Source organism: Argiope bruennichi, chromosome X2, assembly GCF_947563725.1.
Source record: "Argiope bruennichi chromosome X2, qqArgBrue1.1, whole genome shotgun sequence".
Classification (NCBI taxonomy): domain Eukaryota; kingdom Metazoa; phylum Arthropoda; class Arachnida; order Araneae; family Araneidae; genus Argiope; species Argiope bruennichi.
In genome coordinates, this window is record NC_079163.1 from 12,149,612 (window position 1) to 12,172,798 (window position 23,187).

A 23,187-nucleotide genomic window follows, 5' to 3' on the forward strand; every position below is an offset into this window, starting at 1 on the left:
ATATTGATGAGAAATTAAGTACTATTTCATGTTAATTCAGATCTCTTTTTCAAAAGCTATCTATTCGGTATAATAGGCTTCAGTCGAGCTCTATGTTTTTATGGAATGACAGTCTCAAAAAGGAATTATTAATTTAATTTATAGTCAGGAAAATTTTTAATTTATCTGTTTGGCAATAGATGAATTAAATATCGTAATAGATTGCATACTTTGCCAACTATTTTCTTTGTTTTTACTGAGATTTTATTGCAGTTTTCCTTTATTTTAAATGATATGTGTTCAGTCTTTAAAAGAAAAATTCTAGAATTATATTAGAACATTGCTAAAAATGCTAGAACATTATATATTTTCTTAATTTGATCTTTAATTTGTAGACGTACACTGGTGGGTGTCAAAAAGCGCCACACCGGATTCAGATGCTTTACAACTTCAAGACGAAGATGGAAAGTGAGTGAAGATGTTCTGTAATCTTAAAATAATAGTGTTATCCTAATGTTAACCTAGCCCTTTTCTTTTCTCATCGTCATCTTTTATGATTTTGAATTCTGATTGCGTTTTTATACATTTTCAGTAATGCATCTCTCCAAGAGCGCAAAAATAAGACTGTGATCATTACTTTGCCAGATAGACATTCTGTGATGGATTACGCTTTTCTGATCCTTTGGAACAACGACGAAAAGGAAAATTATGGTTTTGTTGAAATACCAAGAGATTTGAATGTTCCACCATCGCTTCGTACTCTTGAAGTAGAAACAGAAGCTGAAACGGTACGCAAATTTATAATGCTCTTATATTATTTATTTTAATGAAGATTTTTGTTTGCAGTGGTCTAATTCAATCACATTCACATCACAGCAAACATAAAGAAAGTAAAACGTATGTTTACAGCGAAGAAATTCGTATGTATTCAGCGAAGAAAAAAATAATAGAAGAACTGCAGCCAGTGGGATACTGAAACATATATAGATGAAATTATAACGCAGCGAATTTTGTAAAATTCAGCTATATACTTCTTAATTTATATTGGTTTGTTCATCGTGAAAGTAACTCTTTTATTATATATTAATGAGCTTTCGAATTTTCGTACTATAAAAAAATTACCTGGAAAACAAGTTGCTAAAATTTCAGAAAAAAATTACCTGAAAAACAAGCTACTGAATTATGCATCAGATTTGTTCATTACTTTCTGCGTACGATGCTTTACTTGTTTTTCTTAGCAAAATACTTAAATAATAAATATTTTATAGTTAAATTAAAACGGGCTTCATTTTTATGATGTGAATGCTAGATAAATATCATTAATTTAAAAAAAACATTTTCATCTCCTTCAATAATTGGCAGAAACAATACAGAACTTTCTTAGAAAACAATAGGATATTATTTTCTAAGGAGATTTAGATCAAGTTTCTAAACCTAATTTCTTTATTAAATCATTTCAATAAAATTTTAAAACTGATGAATTAAAATCTTTAATTCGATTTTTCTTCATTTTTTTTACTTTTTTATACAATAAGTAACGAGGAAGTCAAATGATGCATTTGAAATTGAAGAATCATTAATATCATTGACGATGATTGATTGATTCAAACGTATTATCTAAACCCAATCAAATAACACCATTAATGATGCTGAGTAATTAATCAGGTCAATTTCTTACTTCTTGTTCTCAAAACTGCTCAAATTATCCATGACGTCCTTTAAAAATATCCATGCATGATTTCATAAAGTTTTCTCATTTGTGATTAAGTCCTTTACTTCTATCTTGAGAAGACCAAACTGTTTTAGATCAGTTGAAAGGTCATTGAAGGTCACTATTGATTGCTGAATGACATTTCTTTAAAAACAGGGTGTTTAGATACTCAGGATATAAATTCAAAACGTTTTAAAAGGATCAAAAATTGCTAAGGAACAAGCATAGTATCTCAAACGATGATTAGTAAAAATGGCGAGATTAATAAGGATATTTCAAATTATCAAATATAGACTGCAAATGTCAACTGATCACTGAATGCATTCGTGGCTTCGATAGATTTATTTCTACGAATTTCACGTAAATGTAGGTTTAGCATAGCATTAAAAATAATATTTAGCATCTTCGAATGCTTCCGGAAATCTTTTCAAGTCATTTTATATAGAGCAATGATATACGCTGCTACCAAAATGAATGGTTGTTCCCTTATGAGATCATAAACTGCGTACGTAATTTCATGATTTTCATTGATTAAGCGTTATTTGGGACAACATATAATCCATCATAGTTGTACATCCATGACAACTTTTTGTTACTTCTGATGTCTATTAAAATCTCTATTTTACCACTTAACTTTTGCTCCTTATGGTGTCTACGAACAACCCTTTGAATTTATCTTCACATATCTGATCATTTTGTATATATGATTTGTATATAAGCTGATTCAAAATCTGTTACAGGCACTGAGGGGAGGTAGAAAGTAGAAAAACATGCCTGAAAGACATCGGAATATATGACAAGAGACGCCACTTGCATGAGAAGATTTTGAAAGATTTAGAAATGAGAAGCCAATAATAATCGAAAACTCTATTTGGTGATATGTTACACTTCAACGCACATTCCATCTCTCTTGAACTTCCGATCATTATAGTTATGTGTTGTTCACAGAGGTGGACCTTTTCGAAAATACTGGGCGGATTCATGCGATAAGGTTGGCATTTGTAAAGTTTTGCATGTTCTTCGTCGGAATTTGAAATATAGCATTAGTGAACAACGCTCTCGAATTTAACCAGCTGATATTTCCGGTCATGCTTTCCCATGAAATTGGGACATGATTTGGTGTTTCCTACTTCTCTTAAAAATTTGCATTTGAATCATCTTGAAAAAAAAATACCCTTTCAGGGTGACAAGAAATGCTAGTACCCGGTAGACATTTTTATTTTCGCCCTTCTTGAACCTTAAAAATTGAGTATGCTTACAAAAAAAATTACAGCTTTTTGAATTTGAATGATTTTTAAAATGAATAAAGGGACACAAATGCATGCGAGCTTTAAAATCATGTTAGAGTATTACATAAAGAGTATTAAGATTTTAATATTCTTAATCTAATATTATTTTAAAACTCACTTTAATACTCTTCATGTTCTCGAAACATTTTTTTTATCACACTCGGTGAAAACTAAGCAAAAAATGATGATATAGATATAATTTAGTCACATTCTCCACTTAGATTTCAACTAATTTCTTGAAGTGATTATCTGTACTTACTTACATACGCTCATATTCATATTAATGACTTTTATATTTCTTTTAGAACAAGATTAATTGTGAGATGCTGAATGATAATTTAGGACTTGAAATTCGATGGCTTATAAGCGGAAATGACATCATAATTCATCTGGTCGGAAATCTAGGTAAGTGGAATCCTAAGAAATTTAATAAAAACTATTTTAAAAAACACTTTTACTCGAGTACAAAAAAGTAGAATTTTTTTAACTTACTTATCTTCTACTTTTTACTCTTTAATTTATAATTCATTAGAATAAATATTATGGAATATTGAAATCAGTTTTACTTAAAGTCAATAACAAGTGGCGTGTAATCAAAATTTGATTAAACTGCTGTAGAAGCTAATAATTCAGTTTTAAAATTATTAAAATAGTGCAATGTCATCAAAAACGCACAGGTGATAATTTCAAGCCTAGCACATCCGGAAGGGAATTCAAAATCAATTACAAAAGGCTATTTTAACAAATGTGAAATATGTTGGATGAAATAAAGTGCATAGAGACAAAGATTTCTTTACTTTTGAGTTAAAATTAAAAATTTATTTAAATATAATCTGATTTGGTTAAAATATATTAGCCTTTTACTTTAATAAAATATAAAATATCATGCGTAGAAGAGTCAAATCTCCCTACATCATAGTCATAATGAAATTGCAATACGTAATGCAACTATATCTAACTCCGATCATGCCATGGACAGTGGTGGACTGGTGGTAAAGTCTCGATTCCACCGAAGAACCGTCGTTTAAACTGTTCTGGTGCACGTTAAATATGTCGGGGCCAATCAGACTTTTATTTTATTTATTTATTTATTTGGTATACATACTGTTTCTAATCGTTAAACGTTTTAATTTTCTCAAATACGAAATATGTAAATAGAAAGTATTGTAATCGTCATAAATTCGAACTCAATATTTTGACTAATTTTCACGTTTTGGACTTTCCTAAGTCCGAAAAACACATTTTTGGAATTATATCTTTCTGTCAGTTTTTAAACGCGATTCCTCAAAAACACCTTGAGCTAAGCGAATGGAATTTCATACATTGTTTTTACACCGAATTTGTAGATTTCTGTCAAATTTTGAACGGTATCCATTCAGAGGAAGTTTATCTGTCCAGTTGTCTGAGGACAAATTAAAACTTTAACTACAAAACCTAAAGAGATAGACAGTTTTGTGCAAAAATGTTGATTCGTATCAAATTTGGAACCAAATTCATCATGGGTTGATCTTTTGTATATCTCTATATTAGTATGCATGTAAACGCATCATCTCAAAAACGCAAAATGAATGAAATTTGATTTTAGATCAAAGAAATTTGTTTCATACTTTTAGCATCTAAAATGCGTATAAACAAACCTTTGCCAAATTTTGAATCATATCTCCCAAATGCTTGACCATCTTTCTCATGCATACAAGCATAATAACTCAAAAGCGCAATGAATTAATTAAATGAATTTGCTTTGTTATCTTGCGATTACAATTGTAATCCTGTGTTGAATTTTCGTTTCAATCAGAACAAAAATAGGCATCCAAAATACATATTTGAATTTATGGTATTTGTGTGTGCCACATGCCTGTGATTAATAGCGGTAAAAGAAATCGCCAAATATCGCTTCCTAATATGCTCTTTCGTAACTATTTTTCGCCAATGGCATATGTTTAACCTTTTAGATACTTATTTATTTGAAAAGATTTTACTTTTGGGACTCATTTTATTTGCTGAAGAACAGAATAGTATATCGTTACGCATCTGTAAATCTCTCTTTACAACAATGACAATAAAGTGGTAAGGAAACATTAGTACATATTTGTGTTATTAATGTTATCTGGCGGGTGGTAGTAGTGGAAGAATAGTAGCCGTTCTTGATAAGATAACTAAAAGAGCAATTAACTTATTTGGAATTAACTTACTTATTACAGCCCTAACGTTTCTTTAAAGATTGCCACTGGTGGAAAACAGTAATAACAAAGAAAACTGAATGCATCATTCGAATGCGGATACATGAAAATTCCAACACAGATTCTACTTAGTTGATATCATTAGATATGTGTATTCTCACGTTGGATTTTCTTCAGGGTAGATAGAAGGAAAGGCAATTTCTTTATTTTTAACTAAAGTACAACATTCAAAGTTATACTCTGTATCACAATAGAGAGGATTATAATACCAGAGTGATCAAAATGTTTTACCTAAAGTTCTGAACTATTCATGTATGCTTTAATGGATTTTTCTATCCAAGCCACCCAGAATGGTGTCTTTGGGCAAGGAAATAGTGTCTTCCTTGTTTTTGAAAAAAAAAAAAAAAACACGCCATCCTTATTCGAGTTCTGAATCTGGACTATAAATCAAGACTGTGAATTAAGAATCTGTTATTGTGACATGTGGGCCAATAGTCATATTTCTGACTCTCCGACCCGCTACAAAGGCTCACGAATTTAAACCATAAAACTGAATGACCGGACCGTCGCAACAGCAACACTGGCAGGAACTGTGGTTGAGTCCTAAGGGCCATTACTGGCCAAGGTACAACCCTCCCAGAAGGTAGTACGTCCCGTCATCGATGGGAGGAGTCAGATCCTCCACCTATTTGTGTACCCTCCAGGGTGGCGAGATCTAACCACCATGCCGGAAGCATCTCATCCTCATTTTGAGGTACCCCCCGGGGGTTATGTGGACCAATAGTGGATAACATCACTTATCTTCAAGAATTTTCTGTGACGTAACATCTCCTAACTATAGTGGGAATCTTAAATCTTAAGCTGTAAAAATCAATACGAAAATTATTCAAATAATTTCTGATATTGTTTTTTATTTGTGGTGTTGAAGTTAGCGATTGCATAATGATACATTGTAAAATTAATGCAGATGACCATCCAAGACGTTGGCCTCTTTCAAAGAAAGAATATGTCGAGTTTCTGATAATGGAATAATAGAGGAATCTTCACCTATTTCGCTTGTTAAGAAAAAAAAATTGATTGACTCGATTTTGTGTTTATTACAGGAAAGTAAATAATATTACGAAATTGAGTATTTATACGAATAGACGCCACTCTGTATGCTTCAAACGAAAGGCAATGGAATTAAAAGGGAAATATTACAGATCTGAAGAAATTATTTCCAGTTCAAACTGTTTCTCATTAGTCTCAATACAAAATTTTCTAGAGAAGGTATCAACGGTTACGAAGATGGATTTCGAAATTGTATCGCATCATCTGGTGGTTTAGACACAGCGAACTATTTAGCCTATAGGCTACTTAAAATTCTAAAGTTATCCTATGGGAACATAATTAACTCGAATAAGAAATTACATTTTATTGAAGTAGTGAATAAAGTGTTATATAGAATTTACAACGATTATTAATTACTTACATGTTATGCAATAATTTCTTTAACACAATGACACAATTAACACAATTTACCCACAATGACATGTTCCTCATTTTCAATTATCTGGAAAAGCATACTTCTTATTCTTTCATTTGCCTGTATCTGTTAAGAATCTGTGATTCTTTCTTTCTAGCATTATCTCGAATGTGACAAGCAAACAATATCACAGATTTGTAACAATACGAAGAAAACTGATTCTGTAATTTTGAATGACGAATTAAACTTGTTATCCGTAACTTAGGCAAAACAAATGCATATAGAGTCTCAGGCATCAATTGTACCCAAGGAGTTAATACACAATTACGTTTTTTTATTATTACATTTCAAAACATGCAACTCTCTCCCACTCGTTTAACCTAGCATTTACTTCTATTTACTTTTATATTGTATTGCATTGTGGGACTCGTCAAAGTTTGCAGTGAACATTTCTTTTGTTTTCTGTTCTGTTTCAAATGTATTTCTAATGGGAATTCACGAAGTTAGATATGTTTAAATTCTTCAAACGTTTTTGCATTTCAATCGCATTTTCAAATTTTTAGAGTTATTCCAGGACAAAAGCTTAGAATTCAATCTGATAGGTTGTCCTATCAATTACGACTGATTTTTCATTTAAAGATTGCAAGGTATTAATCTCTTCTACGACATTTTTTCTGTTCCGCCAAGGCCATATTTTATTTCCTTCGTTTCTTTTGATATTTGTTATTAGACTTTTTGGTTTTATGTTATCTTTTCTCAGGCTCATCTCAGACCAAAAATGATCAGACCAATTGCCATGCATCGTTTCATCCATAAAATCCTCCAATGAAATGCTCTCTATATTTAAGATTCAAAAGTTGTTATTAACATTTTTTTTTTTTTTTGACTATTCACTTTTAAAGTGGAATATAACAGCTATAAAAACAATCCAGCAGAAGTATTGCTCAAAAATATTCGTTATTATTTTTTTATAAATTCTATACTTTTTATTTTAAAATATTGTGCTTTGTTGATCTGTAATTTTATTAGCAATTGCCAATAATAAACTATTGCAAATATGTAGTTAACTTCCTTTGTGGACAAGTGTTCTGTTTAGAACATTTATCATAATTTCGATCCATATAAAAACATAAAGGACATCTGAGTGACTAAATCATTTCCAAGTGATATTAATTTTTTAAATGGATGACTACTTTAACATAAAATTTCGAAAACTGATTCGATGCATGATTCAGTTACGTAGACAAGATGGTCAAATAAGCGAGGAGTAGCGTTTTATTTTTTTGTTATATAATTTCTTAAAATTTCTAAAAAAGGCACATTTAAAAGGACTACCATTTCTTTACCAACATATTCAACTACGTTGCATGATTTTGAAAGAAAATTTTAATCAAATGTGTAGTTCTGCTAGTGAGGTGTGGAAATCTGGGGAGGAATGCCAATTTAGGTTTCGTTCCTGTCAGTTGTCCCCTGCTCAAGATTACGATGTTCCATCTTAGATTAGTCCTAGTTAGCTGCATTTAGAAATTGTAATGGAATTAAACGAGAAGACATTTTTGTTGAATACAGTTTCTCAAAATGCTGATGATGTGAAATTCAAATTTTTAATTTATTCCTAATCTGTTGGTGCAGATTCTCAAGATTTCAAAATAATTTTGCAGAATAATGTTAAAAACAAACTGATATGGCTATGTCTGTGAAAGATATTACCATGAATTTGCTGCATTTTTCCTATAATTTGGAAAAAAGAAATAGTGAAAAACAAAATTCTTATCAAAAATCGATAAAGTCCTTTTAAATCCTTTAAGTTAAAAACGGCGTCTCGTATGACCAAGGAAGTAACGTGTAATAGTAAAGTGACTTTGCTGATTTTATTCAGTTAGGTTATAGAGCCCCTAGTGACGAAATAAGGAAGTTACAAAAATAATTCAAAAAATGAAATAAATAGGTCAAAAAATTCAATTAGAAAGATGCGCGCTATGCCATAATAAAAACACATGAAAATTTCCTACCCATCAGGGAAGAGAGAATCTGCTTACTTATACGGCAACTTCTCATTCCTATATCTGAAGTATCCCCTCAAGTGGGACCATAGCTGTGTAAATTGAAACAACCTCTAAGGTTCTTTTTTTTTTTCTTGTATAACTCTGGTAGTTTGAAGTCAAATTAGATAAAATTTCTCATTCGCAAAATTCTTAATGAGAGAATTCGCTTTAAAAAAACAGTGAGAAAATTTGATGTTATAAAAAATAAATTTGAAAACTGCCTGTAACGAAAATACAATTTACAAATATTTACAGAAAACACACTACTGAAATAATGATACACAGTTGATTTTAAATTTTGTAAATTGTGAAGAATGAGAAGTATTCAAACCCTTTTTCGACGTACTGCATAAATAAGTTTTACTGTTTTCATTGCAAAAAATTCTGGCTGTTTTTATTAGAATTTATTTAATTTTTTGCTGACAATACAAAGTATGGATTATTTTTGTTGTTTTTTTTCTGCAGAAGAACGTGAATACATTATGTTCGGTTTAAGCAAAGACGATACTGAAACAAGATTCGATTCAGCTGACGCAGCAGTTGCATGGATTGACAAGGATGGAAAAGGCCATGTTGTCGATTATTATTTGGAAAATACAGAAACAGTAAGCGTTCGTTTTATTTCCTATACGTTAAAACAGGAATATGAAATGAAAATTTTAGTAAGTACTAAAAATTTTTAAAAGCCGATTTTAAACAGATATGATCCATTTTAGTGCGTGGATGGCCATGGAATGTGCCCAGATGACGTCCACGAAGGGTTCAGTAACAATCTTCTCTTCTTAAATGCCACCCAGTTCAACAAAACCTCGATGATAACTTTCAAAAGACCCTTGAAAGCAGGTACTGTTATTTGTTCTTTAGTTATATTACAGCAGAAGAGCTCTTCTCTTTGTCAATATGAGATATGCATCATTAATATGAAAATTCACTAATATATTTCAAACATTTTGATACTTCATTTGCATATTTGACAAAATACTCATAAATTATTCATAGTATCTGAAATTTATTAAATATAATACCTATTTTTCTCGTTAGGAATATCATATTAAAGGTAACAAGAATACCTTGTTTATTTTTTTAACACGGGCATTTTTTCCTCTTTTCTATTCATAATTTGGATTTCTGTCTGAATTCTGAGGTAAGTCAATCACTTCGATGATCTTCATGTATTCCGAAATTCGATTTCGTTTACTTTAAACTCTAAATGGGTTTATTTTCAGTTTTTAAAATTTTATAAGAGTTATTATTCCTTTATTAAGATTCAATTTTTAGTCCATTTGTTTATCATTCAGTTGTTGCTTTTAATTTTGTTGCCTTCGTCGTCATCATTTGCCGATTAATTGCATTGATTGTGTGATCTGATTTATACCAATTTTAGACAAATGTTGGATACTTAATCTGAATAATTTACTCATCTATTCCAAACTAACCCATTTGTTAACCTATGAGTAAAAGCCGATTTTGGCGCATCCTTCATATACAGCAAAATCGACATTTTCCACGCAGGGCACCATTTTTTACTAATTTCGCAAAGGCAACAATATTTTTACTTGATAACTAAATTATTTCAACACAATGTCATTATAAATTTCTCAAAAACGCCGATTTGATAAATAAAATTACATTATCATCCCACCCCCCGTCAATTTTCTAATTAAAATATGCTTGATTATTTCTTCAAATATTGCCGGGACCAAAGACCAAAATGCCGATTTTGAAAAAACTTTAGATGGAGCCGCAATCCCTCACCCCTAATTCACAACGTCCCTGTGTGTGTTAATGTAAGCACACAATACATACATTTTGGAGTGGAGGATACTTTATAAGTCAGTAGATCCCAAATCTTTCCAGTTCTTGAAGGATTACGTAAAGTTTAATCAAGAATTTTTTGCAAAATGATCGAAAATTTTTTAAGATATTGGTAAAAGCAAAATGAAACACATTTCAGATCACATAAAAAAAACATTGAGAAAATATTTAAAAATATCATAGAATTGTGCAATTGAACTGAACAAATTATTTTTATTTTATTTTCCACTTTAATTTTCGCGAGTTGTTCTACTTTTATGACAACAAATGATGAAACTCCATCTTCGCAGAAATAAAAGTAGAATATAGATTAAAATATCTGAACTTTAGCTCCGAGGAATGTTTCTAGTGTGGAAGTAGTGTATATATTTGATGCACTACTCAAGAACTCTGGAAGTAAAATTTTATATGGCGAAAAGCATTGGATATAGAAAACTGAAAAGCCGCTGATTGATTAGAAGACAATTAGCTCAGACAGCCATGTCCAGCTTATCTACAAACACGAAATACACACCTTACAGCGCAATTTGGGCAAATTACTTACTTATTATTTCGCACTAGTTTCGCTTGATGTCACAATCTACGAAACTGAATAAAAAAATTTAAATATAATTGCAAAAATTATTTAATATTTCACGATGCCTCTAAAAAGTAAGATGCGATGAATAAATGGAATATTTCTGTTGTTAATTTGATAATTAATTTTGATAATTTTTGATAAATTTAATAATTCGTTTTTTACAAAATAATAATGATTTTTTTTTTTATCTTAAACCCTTTTTTTTTATTGAATATTTTGATAACATTTTCATATTAACAAATGTAGATAATTTCTGTCATATTTAATGATATTATAAGAAATATTTTTCGTGCCACTTATAAAAAAGTATTTTGCTTATTGAACTGGCCATATAAGTAATCCATGCCCAATTTAGAATTATGTCCTAAAATAATAAAGTGAGATAAGTAACAAAAAAAGCAACTATTATCCGATGGGAAAACTTTCTTTCATATTAGGAAAATTTAAATTTTCTTTAATAAGAGTAAGAGACTTAAATGTTTTTTTTTTCAAAAAAATATATTGCGGGTAAAACACATATTTTAATATATTGCAAGTTACAATATTATGTGTATATATTGTAAATTCCAAATATATTATGGGTAAAGCAAATGAAATGCATTTCTTTTCAATTTAAATTTTTACAAAAATTCTGCTTAAAATCTTTGAATATAGATTTATAACTATTTTGTTTCCATTAAGTTACTAGTATTCTGAAAATAAAAATTAAAAAAAAAAAAGTTTTGATTTGCATTTTATGATTTTCATAATTTGTGCATCTCCATTAAAAGTAAAAAATATCTTAGATGAAAGCTTTGAAATATTTATCGATTCTGAATTATTGCGTCAATAATACATTTTCTCTTTAAACTTCGGAAGACTTTCATTAAATAGGTTATATGTTATCATTAAATAAAAATGTTCCATAAGAAAAATTCGAAATGAGCAATGAGAAATAAGCAAAATATGAATGATGAAGACTTGAAGAATTTATGTCATTTAACTTACATGATTTTAATTGCTTTATTTTTAAATTAATTTTTTTAATGTTTGTAATTGTATACTGGAGAACTAAACAAGTATGCAGCCAAACCACTTTTTAATAAAAATAATGAAGTCAATTATTCTTGCAGAGGACAAAATATATGATCAAAATATTTATACTGATGGGCCACAAGCTGTCTTATGGGCTGTAGGTCCAATTGAAGAAGGAAATTTACCTGGAACACCAAAACTGCACACTAGAGGTATGTGTGTGTAAGCAATTTATACAGCCAATATTTTTACAAATCAACAGTTGATTTGAGAGAGGTTTTTATAAAGTGCATATTTTTTTAATCAAATGTTGCTAAATACATCTATTATTTCTAACAGGTAACCTTCTTCTTGACTTTGGGCGTGACCCAAATTGGAATTGCCCACTGTTAAACGATGAAGGCCCTACAAAAGTTGCAGTAGAACAACATCAGTTTGAGATTCACTGTCCAAGTGATCATACGTTTAGAGCTCAAATGGGCCCTCATACTAGTAAGTACAATAATCCTTTGAAGAAACAACCGAGTCAGAATTTCTCAGATAAAATCTTTTCATTTTCATACCTAACAGAAATTCTTCTTAAAAGAACTGATTGTATTAAGAGTGAATATGGAAAGTTAATCTTCTTCCCAATGAAAAAATATAGAGCTACATATCTGTAACAAAATTTCAAGATTCCATTCCAGTCATGATATTTATTTATTTTACGAAATCGAAATAAAGAGGGAATTTTAATATGAATAAGAACTGGGACAATCTCAAAACCTGTGCTGTTAAAGGCTTCATATTATGGCGTTAAAAGTATAATATTGAAAAATTAACCAATCAGAAATTTTTTTTTACCAGAAACTTGTAATGGCTTCTCTGATCAATCAGATATTTAATGTTAAGTGGTAAAGTCAGATATTTAATGTTAAGCATCTTCCACTGAGCGGTAAAAAATTGCTTTACAATATTTTAGATATTTTAAAAATTTTTATGGACATTTCTCTTCATAAATTTTCACATCACATTTTCACAAATCGATAAAAAAAATCATATTAAGAGGAGTATTCTTTTTTGCTTCGTTTTAGTTAATCTCTTAAACTTAATCTAAGATTATAAGAATTTCAATCTTTTTTAAGAAAGACTAAAGAAGTACAAGCTTACTCTATAAAGTCAAAATTTTATATATTTATTGTATATATTATGGGAAAAAGTATTGATTTTTTTTCTTTATTTAAAACTTTATAACAATACTTCGGCAAAGATTCATGATGTGATTATAAAATGGAATCTGAACTTTGGCAAATAAATACCTTTCAAAATCAAAGTTATACAAAATCTACCAACATATAATTTTAAACTCCGCTTTATTCCAGCCCGAGAGGCATAATTTATGTACAAGAAGCGATGACGAAATGACGTCCGTTCACAAACGATACAAGAGCAGAAGAGAGCGAAAAGAGACAGAAATATTTATCCCCATTGATTTTATACTATACTATTTTATATGGTAGGGATTCTTTTACACTTTTTGTTTTAGGTAAGGGAAATCCAGATATCTTTTAAAAGAATTCGCTTATCTTGACAGATTTTTATCCCTTCACTTGAAGCGTGTGAAAGTGCGGATTAAAGCACTTTTACAGAGCTCGTGTAGTATTAATGAAACAAAAAAGATGGAATTGGATCAGGAAATAAGAGAACATTTTAGAATTAAGTTAATATGGGTTGAATTAAGATAAAAATTAAGAAATTAATTAATTAGGATTTTATATATATATATATAATTGCTTGCAGAAAATGAATACCATGTGACTAATTAATTGGAACACATTTCATCCGATTCAAATACGTATAGTATATGTGTAGGGAACGTGATTACAGGTATTCAAAACTTCCCGTAGTGAGGAAAGGCCAATCCGTAGGTAATCCATGACGAAAAGGCGCTAATGTATATTTAGCTTTTGGGGTCTAGTTGTACCAATACAGCAAATTAAATTATTGTTATTTGAAAAAAAAACTTTATTAATAACAATATTCAACCTTTTTACGAATCACAAATACATCTTTTGATTCATTTACTCACTCCAATGTACATACACATCACGTATCCAAGGTTTGCATTTCATGCTTGAATCCTTCTGTTTTCATATTCTTATTCAAAAATGTTATAAAAATAATTTATTTTCTTGATTTTTGTACTTTTTTGCATAGTTTTTGTACCTGATCTTCTCTTTTTATTTCCTGAGTTTTCAAGTGGTTTTTAAAATGAACTAGATATTATTTCTATTTATGACAAATAATTGATGTTTTTATAAAATTTTGTGTAATATTATGTTTTACAGGTAAAAACTTCACTTATATATGGTACATCAATGGCTTGCCTACACCCGAATTAACTGTTCAAAGAGGTCAAGAATACACTTTCATTGTGGAAGGAGGAATGGGCCCTTCGATAAGAAATCCACTCTACATCACAAATAGCAGTGAAGGAGGAATTTATCAAAACCTTTTGGAGGTAAATGTTTTTTCTTTGCGTGAGAGAGTGGAGAATAAATTAGGATCTGATTACTTTTCAAATTAAAAAAAAAAAAACAGCATTCGCTTTAATTTTTTTCTAAATGAAACTACCTATTCAATCTGACACATTTTATAAACCCTTTTACCACTGACCCTGCTCAACCGGCTGTGCAAATTCTATATTGGTAAGTCCGTTTCTGTTTTAAATAAGGAATACAGGATAAATAAAGGAGGTGGGAGAAGGGATACAGGATGTAAAATAGGTTTTCACCAAGGATTTCCTAGCTTTACATCCTGCACACATCGTTTGAAACAGAAACTGTCGAACCAGTATAGAATTTGTGTGGCTAATTGGGCCGGGTTAGTAGTGAATAGGTTAAATGGCAATTAATTACTACAAAATGTTGCATCACTAAAATAATTTACCTTTTTCCTTTCATTTGAATTCCTTTGAAATGTTGTATAAAAAGTCCTGAATTCGCATACAAAGCAAACATGAAATGAAAATTTACTTTCAACGTTTATTGAATATTGAAATGAATCGGAATTCGACTGAAAATGAGTTTCAAAAATTAATCAGCTATGTTCTGGTCTGGAGTACTATTTTCCTTATTTAAAATTCAAATTGGCACGAAGAAAATTAGAGAAATATATTTTTTAATGTCTTGCCTGCACTTTACTAGAATCGCATCATTGAAATAGAAATTTAAATACAAATTATGCACATACAGTTTGAATGATATTTAAGTATCTCATCAATTTTACACACTCTAATGCAAATCTTATTCTTAATTTGCAAGTTACTTGTCTTACAGTTCCATATTTTAATTTATATTTTAGGGCACAGACTCTTATGAAAATGCTTTTGCTGGCGTGCACCATGATGTTATAAATGGATTGTACTTTCCTACCTCTGGTAATTATACAGTATATTCTATTTTGTCCCATATAGTTAATACAATAACCAACACAAACAGTTTGGTGTAGCTAAAAGTGGATGTACACGTATATCCAGGGCAAAATTCGTTTATTCATCAGAACGTAATTCTACAGAAGACTGGTCATCAAAAAATTGAGGATAGAGATAGCTAACGCTGCAAATAACGCCAAAGACAAAAACGGTGAAAACCGGGAAAAAAATGTTTACATTAGCCATAGTAACTTTCACAATAGCGATCTCTTTACACTCTCTTTCGAACTTCTTAGGAGATTACAAGATATTTCTAACGTTTGCCACATTATTTAATTCATTTGGCACTTTAACATGAAAAACAGTATTAGAATTTTGATTAGCACTTGCTTGGTTTATCACTTTTGGTCTTCTTTTAATGGCCCACCCATATAAAAATTGTTCATTAACAAAAGTAGCATTGTTCGAATTGCTTGAAGAGATTTATTATAAAAAGTTAAAATATTTATTAACCAAGTTCATAAACTTGATTAATGAATGATTTTTTTTCTTCTATAATAAATACGATCTAATATTTTTTTAATGAAATTAACCTCTTCTAGGCTTAGTGAAGGATTTAGGGAATTTGAAACTTAAGGCAGTGCTAAATATGAGGCCCTCTTTTTAATAATATGGTTGTTCTAGTTCCACTTTTCAGCAAATTTTAACATTTTAGTGATTTTTTTTTATATTTATATATTTTTATTTCACTAATTTTGTGAATATGTATTTATTTTTACTTTTCTATTATGACAACAAGCTACTATTTGTACACAATATCATTGAAGCGGATTGTCCATTTTGTAAATATTCTAATAACTAAGTGAACGTCATGAAACATATAGAAATTTGGGCGATTATTTAATAAAATGTTAATATTATCCAGAAATTGACTTTTTTCAAACTTATTTGTTTGGCAACTAGAAAAATAAAGATTTTTAATCAACCTAATTGCATCCCCTCTCAGCCTAGCGGCCTTAGGCAGCTGCCTAGTTTGCCTAACTGGAAATCCTACACTCTTCAGGCTTTTGGTTTTATGGAAACTAAAATGTTGCAAAACGTATGCTGTCCCCGACCACACGGAGACGTGATAGGTCTTCTCGAAGAAATTCCTCCTAATAAACAAAGCAAAGGCTTCACTTGGCCAATACTGGAAGCCGCTTTGTTCACATCAAACTCTCTTTGGAAAGATACCTGATAATCAATATGTCTCATGTTGGGAAACCTCCACCACCTGGAAAATACATATCGACTTTCTCCTATAGTTCGAATCGCCATCCTCACAGAGGAAAACTTAAATGGCATTTTGTTTTACAAATTGTGTTTATTACATTAATTCAACATTTTCAGTTACTATTATTAAAAGATATAAATTTAACACCGTGTTAATAAAAAAACAAGTATTAAATATCTAGTTCAAGGATCACATGAACATTATTTACAGTTCTGTTAAAAATACTGGATATTACATGAGCCTACTCAAGTCATCTGTTTCCTCCAACCAAATGCCCGTATCATCCTTTATTTTTCTTACAGTTCACAGTGCATCAGTGTTTGTTCGATACTTCCTTTTTTTTTTTTATCCTTTTATTTTTCTTCTTTTCCAAACAATTTTGCTTGGTGAGCCTTGATCATATCAAGAGGAACATAGATTTGATTTCTAGAGAACAAAGAATATTTGTGCCCATATGCCCTTCTTTAAAAATGACCATCTTATTTGCTATTTAATTTCATCTTTTCCAGTAGTTAAATAATGGATAGAGTAAATTCTATGTCAATTATTCCTTTCTGAGTAGCTTGTTTTGCCAAAGAATCAGCTCTTTCGAAGCCATGAAATCCTTCAAAGGCCTTTATCCAATACAGTTCAATCTTTTTACCGTAGTTTTCTATATTTTTGCTCATTTATTATTTTCTTTTTCTCCTACACCGGTTGCAAAGAAATTAATAATGATTTTGAATCTGATATTATCTTAACCTCTTCCAGCTGTTGGCTGTAACGTAGCTTATCGCCTGTTCTATTGCGATAATTTCTGCCAACTCTACATGTATTGGCCATTTTATATCTCCAATAAATTATTTCTTTATTGTCCATGACATGGATAAAAGCGAGCGCATCTCGCTTCACATTTATTTTAAATCCATCAGAATCTATCATGTTACCGCTTAAAGTCGTCATATTTGATCTGGGCTTCTATTAAATTTCATAAACGAAGTTTCTAATATCCTCAGTATTGCTTTCTTTTTCTTATCCTAATTAATGTGGCTTTATACCAATTTCTTTTATTTTTGTACCCAATACCACACGAAATCCAAGGACCTGGATTTTTTTTCAAAACTTGTGCAATGACAAAATAGAAAACCTTTTTTTTAAGTCACAATTGGTTAAAAAATCTTTTGCTAGATTTGTTGATAACTGGATTTTATTAACTATTAGCTGCACATTAATTACTAACAAGGGGAGGGCACTGTGTTAAAATCTGAGATCGGGATGAGATTTAGTTTAATGATGGTATACATTTAGAATGTTCATTCATGAAAATATTAAAAATCAATAGCCAGTCAATTTCGAGAAAATGGTCCTCAAACTTTTGGTAAAGCTTATATACTGACAAATTGACTCCCGTCGCGATGATCCCGATGGCATGGTAGTCTAGGTAACTGTCTCTTATGCGGAAGGTCAGGGTTCGAATTTGGCTAGGAATCTTTTTTCTTTTTTAATAACTTTTATTCAAATAAAAATTTATAAATACTCTTAATTAATATGTTTTTAATTTTTTTTATCCAAAATAAATATTTATTATCAAAATACATAATAATAAAATTAAAATTTTAAAAGAAAAAATTATAAATACAGATGCACTTTTTAAACAAAATAAAATTATTTAAATTTAATTAACTATTTACAGATAGTTTTAATTAATATGCTACTTATTTTAATGCAAGGATAAATGTTTATTATTTTAATGCTTAAATTGTAATTTAATATTTTAAAAAATAGCAATAAATATAATATAAAGGGTGATAATTATTAATTATAAATACTCACATCATAAAAAAATTATTCAATATTTCTAAAAAATTATCCTATATAGTACATTTACTTTCGATTATATACAAGAAACAGAATGGTAACAATAGCAAAAACATTGGAAACAAAATATATTTCGACATCTTGCACAACTGATAAATGATGATTGTCCACAAGAGCAAGGTTTCTTTAAGAGATCTATGGGAAAACAAACTTCATTTGCATTTAAAAATATTTCACTTTCATCAGAAAGTTGGGCAGCGTACCATGCATACCTTATCATCTTATTAAAAATTGGTGATGACAGTTGATGGTGCACAATTGATTGAATTATTACACTATCTTCGCAAGAATTTATTTCTTGATCGTGTTCGATTAAATAAGAATTTTGTATACGCTTTGAACCATCTGCCTACCCATTCAATAAATTAACACCTACTCTGTATTATTTGTTTTGATTACTGCAGTTGGGGACGTTTGCTTATATATTTAACAAATATCAGCTGCTCTCTTCAATTTTTGATATATATAAAGCTTCGATGAAGTAGAATTGATAATTTATTTTTATTAAAATCCAATAATCTGAAATTAATTGTTTGAAAATGATGCAAGCAAGTTAAATTATCTGTAGCCATTAATGTTACGCTCTTAATTATTTTTCCTTTAAACATTAAATTACAATTTAAGTATTAAAAGAATGAACATTTATCCTTGCATAAAAATAAGTAGCATATTAATCAAAACTATCTGTAAATAGTTAATTAAATTTAAATAATTTATTTTGTTTAAAAAATGCATCTGTATTTATAATTTTTTTTCTTTTAAATTTTAATTTTATTATTATGTATTTCGATAATAATAATTTATTTTTCGATAAAAAAATTAAAAACATATAAATTAAGAGTATTTGTAAATTTTTAATTGAATAAAGGTTATTAAAAAAATCCTAGCCAGGTGCGAATCCTGACCTTCCGCATACGAGACGGTTACCTAGACAACCATGCCATCGAGATCATCGAGACGGGTGGCAAGTTATCAGTATATAAGCTTTACCAAAAGTTTGAGGACCATTTTCTCGAAATTGACTGGCCATTGCGTTTTAATATTTTCATGAATGAACATTCTAAATGTATACTATCATTATACTAAATCTCATCCCAATCTCAGATTTCAACCCCGTGCCCTCTCCTTGTAAGATATTTTTGAATTGAGGAAAATACAAATAGATTTAAAAAGTAGTGTTATTGTAAAGCCTTCGGCCTTGTGCGAAAATTTCTAATATAGATGGGAGGTATTTCAGTGTGTTTCATGAATACACTCAGTTTTAGATTTTATGACTTTCACTCAGTTCCAGGTATATTCTGTTTGCTATACAATTCAGAACATTTGTGAATCCATAAAAAAAAAGCCAATAGTTTATATAAATTTTGATTATTACAAAGAAATTCATTTTAGGGAAAAGAAAAGGTCAATTTTGCACAGTAAGCTTTTTTTGTAAAATACGATTATTCAAAAGTCGAACTTTTACAAAAATCAGTAAGAAAGAAAAAAAAAGAAAAGATTTTTGAAAAATTGAATTTGCTAATACGAAGTTGCCAGTAGGTTAAACATAAATGAAATCATGCTTGAATTGTTTTTAAATCATCAGTTTTTTCAAATGTAGATAATTTATTACTAACTTATTCAAGAGTAGACAACTTGTTATGTATAACTTATTGATATTATTTGGGTATAAAAGTAAGAAAGATTTCATATAATTTCTGAAGTGGTCAATTCAAATTTACATTTATTAAGAATAGTACATTATTTAAAATACATAAAACTAATAATTATACTTTTTGATTATTTAAAAGTAGAGAGGTTGGTTGAAATATTTTTTTAGTTTTATTTTTCTATTTTTTCAATGCAGTATAGAAAGAATGCAGTAATTAATTAAATTGCTGGAGATATATAAACGATTTAATTGAATTTCTTATGTTTCATTTTCAGAAGGAAGACTTTGTTTGTGGAGTGTATCGGATCAAGACCCAGAACATTCGGTGACGACGTCATTTGCCGATTCCATTTCAGCATTAATGCTTTCGTGTGAACCTGGAAATTATGCAAAACTTGTATGGACGCCTGATGCAGATACTCCGAATACAGTATACTATCAGGTACAGATTAAACTAAAAAAAATCATTAAACATTTTATTTGTTTATTTAATAGCCATATCTAACTTGTATACTTTTTCAAAACTCCATAACTTTTCTCGGGGCCAGTTCTCATGATATTTTCTAATTTCTCATGATTCTTTAAAATTTCTTATAACTATCATGCCTTTTTATTATAAACGCTGACCTCCAGAAATTAAACTAGTTATTTAATCTGTACATTTAAAAGAATAAAAAAGCAACAAAAGGTTAATTTTTAATAAAATTTATAAATCATGTTGATATCTAAAAACTTAAATATTGTCAAAAAATTTTGACAGCAATTCTAGATTTACCATCACTTTATTTTACAATCTTGGCAACCCATCGAAATCGTCCGACAACTTATATCTGATATATTTAACCTCTGTAGAGATTCTCTTGCTACTGTTCAAGCATACTACGGGGAAAAAACTCTTTCCTTAATATATTTTATGGAAATCATTTATGACACACCACCGATGATTCACCTGTGGCAATTAAAAAAAAATCAAGAAAATAAAAACAGATCGAAATTCTTTACTATCACTTCTTGAACAGAACATATATTGAAACTTTGGGAAAGCTTCAAAATTTCTGGAAAAATCCAGCGAACAGATATGAATTCTTGTACTTTGTGCGACTTCTTATTTAAGGATTGTGCTAAGGTCTGTCCTTTACTTTTTACTTGAATGATAACAGAGAGGTTAGCAATCATGCTTAGCAAAACAGCTAGAAACTTGTCGGTACTCCTCACAGATGAATGCAAACACGGAAAAATTTTAAAATTAAATTCTGATCTAAAGAAAACAAGAAACCAAAATCAATCAACCAAAATGTTTAATGTAATTATTGCTGAGGAAATGGAATTATTGCAGATGTGTAGGACCTGTTTCAGCAATGCCACTGATACTTCGTTGTAATTCTCAGAGAAAATATTCAAAGTGATTCAAAACTTATTGTTCAGATTTTGTTGGGATGTAGGGAATATGTCAAGAAACCGATTTCACATAGGAAAGTATGTCCGCAAACGTCATCTGCATGGACAAAATGGATAAGTGAAGTGAACATAAGAAAACAATACAGTTAATTGGTGACGAATGTGATTTTTATTCCAACAAGGTAAAGTACAGATTCGCAGTAAGTGCTGGGGGTCGGGCGAGCTGTACATTGATTGGGTACACACAGCGCTCTCTACATACGCATGCGTACATTTTCGGACCTACTTTCTTATGTGAAATAGGCTTTCTGACGTAATCGCTACCTCCCCACGAAATTTGAACGATAAGTTTTGAATCATCCTGGAGATACGCAGATACATCGAGATAATATGCTTCATTTTATTAAGTCGTTCATTTTTGTTGGACTCGGATCTCAACTTTAATCTTCTTTATAGCACAAATTCCTTAATTATTAATATATTAACGTTTAATGCTTCATCCTCGAATACTTATTTACATGTCCGCTTCATATTTTTTTTACTCAATTTTGCCTTGTTTTCCTGTTCTCACGGAAATGGCATCCTTTAATGGCAATCTTACATTAACTGACAGAAGCTGTAATTTTGAGATTTCCTACACATTTAGAATTCCAAGAATTAAAATGAGCTTAAATGATATTAACTTACTTATTTTTTTCTTGTGCCAGTTTGCTTAGGATAAAAATATCATATCTCAAACAACAACACTTCAGAGATATTTATAAGCTGCAACAAACGTAATACTACTTTAATAGGCATTTTTAATATGTATTTACAAAAGCAAACATAAAATTCCTGGCGAACAATATTAAAAACAATATCTGGATAGAATTTTATAACCAATCCTCTCTGATTTTTCTTTAAGCAAATTAAGTCAAACAGATTCAAATCGAACGACACAGCTATCACCGAGTTATTATTCCAGGCCCTGAGCTTTGGGGATATCGTATGAAGATATAAAATATGTCGATTTCTTATATTGGGGATTTTATTTTTAAAAATTCAAAAATTAAATAAATAGCAATAAATTATTTATCGAATTAGAAACCACCAATTATCTAACCAGAAACAACCAATTACCAACAATAAATTATTTATCTAATTAGAAACCAGCAATTATCTAATTATCTAATTAGAAATAACCAATTACCAGCAATAAATTATTTATCTAATTAGAAATGAATTTCGTTTCTAATGAAAAAGAAAATGTAAAAATCAATAAAATCTAAAAAATTAACCTTGATAAAATAATTTATTCCTTAAAAGCTTATAAACATAGAATTTTCTAATCCAAAAATAAAAATAAAATATATAATAATTTGCTAGTAAATATTTTATCTTAATTATATTGAAATTGTTTCATATTAAACTCAGTACGATGTCACATAGCTTCAGATATCATATTCTTTTTGTCTCAAAGGGGTAAACAAGAATAAAAATAACACATCAAAGAAACATTCATCGAAAAGTTTTCATTCG

The 23,187-nt window shown here is 29.7% G+C and overlaps 1 protein-coding gene across 1 annotated transcript in view; it reads left to right on the forward strand.

The window, feature by feature from the left end:
• LOC129960762 (uncharacterized) overlaps positions 1 to 23,187 on the forward strand; it is an 82,818-nt gene that overhangs the window by 55,680 nt on the left and 3,951 nt on the right. The window contains exons 6-15 of the mRNA XM_056074374.1: positions 375 to 447; positions 572 to 767; positions 3,285 to 3,384; positions 9,135 to 9,274; positions 9,386 to 9,512; positions 12,177 to 12,290; positions 12,418 to 12,570; positions 14,406 to 14,578; positions 15,421 to 15,496; positions 20,547 to 20,713. Coding sequence (XP_055930349.1) covers positions 375 to 447; positions 572 to 767; positions 3,285 to 3,384; positions 9,135 to 9,274; positions 9,386 to 9,512; positions 12,177 to 12,290; positions 12,418 to 12,570; positions 14,406 to 14,578; positions 15,421 to 15,496; positions 20,547 to 20,713 — 1,319 coding nt within the window. The remainder of the gene's footprint in view (positions 1 to 374; positions 448 to 571; positions 768 to 3,284; positions 3,385 to 9,134; positions 9,275 to 9,385; positions 9,513 to 12,176; positions 12,291 to 12,417; positions 12,571 to 14,405; positions 14,579 to 15,420; positions 15,497 to 20,546; positions 20,714 to 23,187) is intronic.